The sequence below is a fragment of the Neoarius graeffei genome, chromosome 16 (assembly GCF_027579695.1).
Source record: "Neoarius graeffei isolate fNeoGra1 chromosome 16, fNeoGra1.pri, whole genome shotgun sequence".
In the NCBI taxonomy this organism is placed as follows: domain Eukaryota; kingdom Metazoa; phylum Chordata; class Actinopteri; order Siluriformes; family Ariidae; genus Neoarius; species Neoarius graeffei.
Window position 1 is genome coordinate 45,000,226 of NC_083584.1, and position 8,240 is coordinate 45,008,465.

The window sequence follows — 8,240 nt, forward strand, 5'->3', positions numbered from 1 at the left end:
CAATCCACAGTCAGACAGATTGTGTACAAATGGAGGAGATTCAAGACCATTGTTACCCTCCCTAGGAGTGGTTGACCAACAAAGATCACTCCAAGAGCAAGGCGTGTAATAGTCGGCGAGGTCACAAAGGACCCCAGGGTAACTTCTAAGCAACTGAAGGCCTCTCTCACATTGGCTAATGTTAATATTTGTGAGTCTACCATCAGGAGAACACTGAACAACAATGGTGTGCATGGCAGGGTTGCAAGGAGAAAGCCACTGCTCTCCAAAAAGAACATTGCTGCTCATCTGCAGTTTGCTAAAGATCATGTGGACAAGCCAGAAGGCTATTGGAAAAATTTTGTGGACGGATGAGAACAAAATAGAACTTTTTGGTTTAAATGAGAAGCGTTATGTTTGGAGAAAGGAAAACACTGCATTCCAGCATAAGAACCTTATCCCATCTGTGAAACATGGTGGTGGTAGTGTCATGGTTTGGGCCTGTTTTGCTGCATCTGGGCCAGGACGGCTTGCCATCATTGATGGAACAATGAATTCTGAATTATACCAGCGAATTCTAAAGGAAAATGTCAGGACATCTGTCCATGACCTGAATCTCAAGAGAAGGTGGGTCATGCAGCAAGACAACGACCCTAAGCACACAAGTCGCTCTCCTAAAGAATGGTTAAAGAAGAATAAAGTTAATGTTTTGGAATGACCAAGTCAAAGTCCTGACCTTAATCCGATGGAAATGTTGTGGAAGGACCTGAAGCGAGCAGTTCATGTGAGGAAACCCACCAACATCCCAGAGTTGAAGCTGTTCTGTACGGAGGAATGGGCTAAAATTCCTCCAAGCCGGTGTGCACGACTGATCAGCAGTTACCGCAAATGTTTAGTTGCAGTTATTGCTGCACAAGGGGGTCAGACCAGCTACTGAATGCAAAGGTTCACATACTTTTGCCACTCACAGATATGTAATATTGGATCATTTTCCTCAATAAATAAATGACCAAGTATCATATTTTTGTCTCATTTGTTTAACTGGGTTCTCTTTATCTACTTTTAGGACTTGTGTGAAAATCTGATGATGTTTTAGGTCATATTTATGCAGAAATATAGAAAATTCTAAAGGGTTCACAAACTTTCAAGCACCACTGTACATTGGACTTCCAAGGCTTCCCCTTGAAACATGAATCAACATTTATTCTAATACTTTTTAGATTAGATAATTCTAGATTTTATATTAGATATTCTAATACTTTTTTAAAATTATAATGCTTTGTTCTATGTTTGGATCTTACTGCAAATCTTTTTTTATCATTTCCTGTATTTCCTTTTATTTATGTGATCGGATACAGTGTAAATGCAAGACACTTCTCTTAATGTTTTAGGAATAAGATACTGGACCTGATTTGCTACACAGTCATGGGAGCTGTTCCTGCAATTGTGCTTCTGTCGATGGTAAGAGAGAAGGCATTATTGTACAGCAGCCACATTAGGATGAATTTGTGTAGCCAGTATCACTGTGGTTAAATTCTGCCAAGTAATGTTCACTGTTGGGCAAAATTTACATACCTATAGCATACTTCGACAGCTAAACTTTAATGAATCATAAATTAAAAAAAAAAAACAGACATGGAAGTGTTTGTTTACTTTCTTGCCTTGCCTTGGCGGGCTGCCTTCAAAGATCATGTTGTGTAAAGAACCAGTTTAACAAAAACCTTCTTAGCAAGTGTGATTTTATCACACAGTGAATGTCATGCTTTGATCAAGTTGCTGGATAGTTATGTGCCATAGTGAAATGAATTCAGTACGCAATCAGATGCTCCTCCTGTTCCACAATGCAATGCAAATTTTCTCTCTTTTCACTTTAACCAGATTTTTAAAAAGCTAGAACCAGAAATTTGGACCACATATACACTATATGGCCAAAGGTTTGTGAATACCTGACCATAAAGCTTGTATCCTTGTTGAACATCCCATTCCAGATTTATTCCCCCTTTTCTTTTATAATAATCTCCAATCTTCTGGGAAGGCTTTCTACTAGATTTTGGGGTGTGGCTGTGGGGATTTGTGTTCATTCAGCTACAAGAGCATGCGTGAGATCAGATACTGATGTTGGGTGGGGAGGTCTGGGGTGCAGTTGGTGTTCCAGTTCATCCCAGAGGTGCTCAGTGGGGTTGAAGTCAGGGCTCTGTGCAGGACACTTGAGTTCTTCCACTCCAACCTTCTCAAACCATGTCTTCATAGAATGCTTTGTGCACAGGGACACTGTCATGCTGGAACATGTTTGTGCCTCTTAGTTTCAGTGAAGAGAAATTGTAATGCGACAGCATACAAAGGCATTCTGTACAGTTGTGTGCTTCCAACCTTGTGGAAACAATTTGTGGAAGAACCACATATGGGTGTGATTGTCAGGTGACAAACTTTTGGTCAGATAGTGTGGATATAGTAGCATTCTATTTACCTGAATAACTATTTGATTTTGTAGACTTTTATAACTTTTCTTATGAACAAACACAATTCTGAGCCCAACTGCTTATAAAATACAGTAGTTCATGCGCATATGTATTATACATTAATACTCCAGTTCCAAAAAAGGATGGGACGCTGTGTAAAACATAAATAAAAATAAAATGCAATGATTTGCAAATCCTTTTCAACCTATATTCAATAGAATACAATACAAAGATAAGATATTTAACATTCAAACTCAAACTTTATTGTGTTTTTTTTTTTTTTTTTGTAAATATACACTTATTTTGAATTTGATGCCTGTAACACATTCCAAAAAACCTGGGACGGGGCATATTTACCACTGTATTACATCGCCTTTTCTTTTAACAAACACTCAATAAGTGTTTGAGAACTGAGGACACTAATTGTTGAAGTTTTGAAAGTGAAATTCTTTACCATTCTTGCTTGATATATGACTTCAGTTGCTCAACAGTCTGTATTTTGCGCTTCATAATGTGCCACACATTTTCAGTGGGAGGCAGGCAGGCCAGTTTAGCACCTGCACTCTTTTACTCTGAAGCCACGCTTTTGTTACACGTGCAGAACGTGACTTGGCATTGTCTTGCTGGGATAAGCAGGGACATCCCTGAAAAAACGTCATCTGGATAGCAGCAATTTTGCTCCAAAACCAAATGTGCAAGTTACCCATGCTGTGGGCACAAGTCATTTAAAGTCAGTTTTATTTGTATTTAACAATAGATATTGTCATAAAGCAGCTTTACAGAAAAATATACATTTTAACAATATGAATTTATCCCTAATGAGCAAGTCTGGGGCAACGGTGGTAAGGAAAAACTCCCTGAGATGAAACGAGGAAGAAACCTTGAGAGGAACCAGAGTCAATAGGGAACCTTGGGTGATATCATTTGGGTGATAACAGATAGCATGAAATAACTCACTTCTATAACTGTGCCCTATATGGTAAAAAAAATAGCAGTTGTGTAACCAGGAAATTCATTATAGTTTTGACCAGGGGCGTCACTAGACCCAAGACCATACTGGGGCACAAAAGGGGCACAGGAAATGTATGCGAGCGCGCGAAGCGCGCGAGCTAAAAATTTTGCACTATATTTATATTTATATTTATATTTTTTATATAATATATATTACATTTTATGTAATATATATTATATTTTATGTAATATATATTTATATATTGATATTTATATTTAGAAACGGCCTGCTTAAAACTAGTCACTAGAGCTGTAAAACTCAAAATGATTACGAGGACACTGAATCCAGGTCAATCATTTAATAATAACAGTATGAATATTTGCAACATTTGTGATAATAGCAATGTAATACTTATACTGTTGGTAATATTGTAAAAGAACATATTAACATACAATACAACACCGCCGAGTTTTTAAACTCAACCAAGAGTACTTAATGGCCAACAGTATTCACACTTGATACCTTTTAAATCACCAAACATATCTTTGTAAGCACACGCATTTTCAGCATTGAACATCTCTAAACACAATCCAAAAGCCTCTAAAAGCACCACTGTGTGTGTGTGTGTGCGCAGAGCGCGTGCATGTGCAATTGAAATTCGGTTCAATAATTCAATTACAATACTCAACTGGACGTAGCCTCCAAAACAACAGTTGTGTGTCATTACGTTAGGTGGCTATCTTCACACAGTCCATCACAAAACTATCAACGCGATCTGGCAACACGCAAACTGAGGGCTCGCGGCTTGCCACGTTGCAGATGACGGAATGAATGCAAACTTTTCAATATCCCTTCGTTTCAAACAAAAAATCAAGACAACACGAAAACAATGTCCCAACACATATTAATTCTACAGCGTTACAAAAATGACAGTGGAATTACTGTCTACTAACCTGTAAACAGTTGAAAAACACGGAGAGATGGTTTCCCCTGCTCTGAATTTCATTGCATCTGAGGGCTGCTGGAGTCTGCGGTCCCCATAGCAACCAAGATGTTACTCATGTCACGCGCACACTTTTTTCACATTGCTTAGTGTGCGCGAGGCCAGCCAAAACTACCAATGTAAAAGCATTGTAGATGGTTTTCTTCGCGCATCGGTTAGCCTACCCCACGTTATGAATTAATTAAATTGCAGCTATTCCCAAGTTTAAAATTCAGAGCGTTTGGTCACTGGATTTTTTTTACTGGGGCACTACAGATCTATACTGGGGCACGTGCCCCAGTAAAATACCCCTGGCGACGCCGATGGTTTTGACATAAAGTCTATTTTGTTGAAGTTATCAACTGTTCATTGATGGAGACTTGAGTGCAAAACTGTTCATGACAACTGCAGCCCTAAAGTTATCATGGCACTAACACACCCCCAGACCATCACAGATGCTGGCTTTTGAACTTTGCACTAGTAACAATTTGGATGGTCCTTTTCCTCTTTAGCCCAGAGGATGCATCATCAATGATTTCCCAAAACAATTTGAAACGTGGACTCTTCACAGACCACAGCACACTTTTCCACTTTGCGTCAGTCCATCTCAGATGAGCTCAGGCCCAGAGAATTTTGGAATGTTTCTGGATGTTGTTGATATATGGCTTTCACTTTGCATGGTAGATGCAGCAATGAACTGTGTTCCTGAGCCCATGTACAGCACCTTGCAAAAGTATTCATCCCCCTTAGTGTTTGTCCTGTTTTGTCGCATTACAAGCTGGTATAAAAATGGATTTTTGGAGGGTTAGCACCATTTGATTTACACAACATGCCTACCACTTTAAAGGTGCACATTGTTTTTTTTATTGTAACACAAACAATAATTAAGATGAAAAAATAGAAATCTGGAGTGTGCATAGGTATTCACTTCCCTCAAAGTCAATACTTTGTAGAGCCACCTTTTCCTAAAATTACAGCTGCAAGTGTCTTGGGGTATGTCTCTATTAGCTTAGCACATCTAGCCACTGGGATTTTTGCCCATTCCTCAAGGCAAAACTGCTCCAACTCCTTCAAGTTAGATGGGTTGCGTTGGTGTACAGCAATCTTCAAGTTATGCCACAGATTCTCAATTGGATTGAGGTCTGGGCTTTGATTAGGCCATTTCAAGTCATTTAAATGTTTCCCTTTAAACCACTTCAGTGTCACTTTAGCAGTATGTTTAGGGTCATTGTTCTGCTGGAATGTGAAGCTTCGTCCCAGTCTCAAACCTCTGGCTGACTCAAACATGTTTTCCTCCAGAATTGCCCTGTATTTAGTGCCATCCATCTTTCCTTCAGTCCTGACCAGCTTTCCCGTCCCTGCAGATGAAAAACATCCCCACAGAATGATGCTGCCACCACCATGCTTCACTGTAGGAATGGTGTTCTCAGGGTGTTGGGTTTGCGCCACACATGGCGTTTCCCATGATGGCCAAAAAGTTCAATTTTTGTCACATTTGACCAGAGAATCTTCTTCCATATGTTTGGGGAGTCTGCCACATGCTGTTAGGCAAACTCCAAACATGTTTTCTTCAGCAATTACTTTTTTCTGGCCACTCTTCCATAAAGCGCCGCTCTGTGGAGTGTACAGCTTAAAGTGGTCCTATGGACAGATACTTCCATCTCTGCTGTGGATCTTTGCAGCTCCTTCAGTGTTATCTTTGGTGTCTTTGTTGCATCTCTGATTAATGCCCTCCTTGCCCGGTCTGTGAGTTTTGGTGGGTGGCTTTCTCTTGTCAGGTTTGCAGTGGTGCCATATTCTTTCCATTTTGCTATAATGGATTTAATGATGCTCCCTGGGATATTTAAAGTTTGGGATCTTTTTATAACCCAACCCTGATCTATACTTCTCCACAACTTTGTCTCTGACCTGTTTGGAGGCTCCTTGGTTTTCATGTTGCTTGCTTCGTAGTGTTGCAGAGTCAGGGTCCTTCCAGAACAGGTTGATTTTATACAGACATCATGTGACAGATGATGTGACACTTTGCACACAGGTGGATCTTAATCAACTAATTATGTGACTTATGAAGTGAATTGGTTGGACCAGCGCTTATTTAGGGGTTTCATACAAAAGGAGTGAATACCTATGCACACTCCAGATTTCTGTTTTTTCGTCTTAATTATTGTTTGTGTCACAATAAAAAAAACAATGTGCACCTTTAAAGTGGTAGGCATGTTGTATAAATCAAATGGTGCTAACCCTCCAAGAATCCATTTTAATTCCAGCTTGTAATGCGACAAAACAGGACAAACACCAAGGGGGATGAATACTTTTGCAAGGCACGGTAGTAATATCCATCCATCCATTATCTGTAGCCGCTTATCCTGTGCATGGTTGCGGGCAAGCTGGAGCCTATCCCAGCTGACTATGGGTGAGAGTCGGGGTACACCCTGGACAAGTCGCCAGGTCATCACAGGGCTGACACATAGAGACACACAACCATTCACACTCACATTCACACCTACGGTCAATTTAGAGTCACCAGTTAACCTAACCTGCATGTTTTTGGGGAAACCCACGCAGATATGGGGAGAACATGCAAACTCCGCACAGAAAGGCCCTTCTTGCTGTGAGGCAACAGTGCTAACCACTACGCCACCATGCCGCCCATTAATATATCCTTCATACAATCTTGTCAGATTTTAATGCAATGTCACCTGAAGGATCGAAGGTCACGGGCGTTCAGTGTTGGTTTTGAGCCTTGTCGCTTATGTACAGAGATTTCTCTGGATTCTCTGAATCTTTTCATGATACTATGGATTGTTGTTGAAATCCCTAAATTCCTTACAATTGTCTGTTGAGAAACATTGTTCTTAATCTATTGTACTATTTGCCCATACAGTTTTTCACAAAGTGGTGAACCTCGCCCCATCCTTGCTTGTGAATGACTGATTCTTTCCAAATACCAGTTAACCTGTTCACCTGTAGAATGTTCCAAACAGGTGGTTTTTTTTAGTGTTCCACAATTTTCCCAGTTTTTTGTTGCCCCGTCCCAAATTTTTTGGAATGTGTTGCAGGCATCAAATTCAGAATAAGTGTATATTTACAAAAAAATAAAAATAAAAACCCAATGAAGTTTATGAGTTTGAACATTAAATATCTTGTCTTTGTATTGTATTCAATTGAACATCGGCCAAAAAGGATTTACAAATCATTGCATTCTGTTTTTATTTACGTTTTACACAGCATCCCAACTATTTTGGAATCAGGGTTATATTTGCAGTAGACCCTTACTGTAATTCAGTGATGAGTCTTTTCTCTGTCTGTGTTGTCGCCAGCCAAACAGGGAGGGCGTGTTGGAGTTGTCAATGGGTGGAGTCTTTTACTGCCTCGGCGTGGTTTTCTTCAAGAGTGACGGCCTTGTCCCTTTCGCTCACGCCATCTGGCACGTCTTCGTGGCTATAGGAGCAGCTATCCACTATTATGCTATTTGGAGGTATCTGTATGCTACAGGGAGCAGCCACACGAGAAACTCCAGGTGACACACAGAGCTGCTGATTGACATCTTGCACTGCGCTGGCCACGAGGCATCGTGTGTTTAAATGTATTCAGAATTTACTGTCAGTCATTTAATTTACAAGAAAAATCAGTCATACCTGCTCATGTGTTGTCTTTGACGTTCTGAACAAACCTGTATGCTGTACTCTATACTGGACCGAAGAAAATATATTTTTGTACGGAGAACTTTTAACTTAAAATGAAGAACATTTAGACTTCATTCATTTTCCAAGACGTTTTCAAGAAGACTTAGAAAATAAGGAAAAATGTATTTTTAGTGTGAGAATTTGTTAGCAAGTTATATAGTCGACTTGTATATATAATACTTGTT

General features: G+C 39.8%; 1 protein-coding gene across 6 annotated transcripts in view; it reads left to right on the forward strand.

Moving 5' to 3' along the window:
• mmd2a (monocyte to macrophage differentiation-associated 2a) overlaps positions 1–8,240 on the forward strand; it is a 40,718-nt gene that overhangs the window by 29,764 nt on the left and 2,714 nt on the right. For all 6 annotated transcript variants that reach the window (XM_060943061.1, XM_060943059.1, XM_060943056.1 and 3 more), the window contains 2 exons: positions 1,371–1,440; positions 7,690–7,889. In XM_060943061.1, the coding sequence (XP_060799044.1) occupies positions 1,371–1,440; positions 7,690–7,889 (270 nt within the window). The remainder of the gene's footprint in view (positions 1–1,370; positions 1,441–7,689; positions 7,890–8,240) is intronic.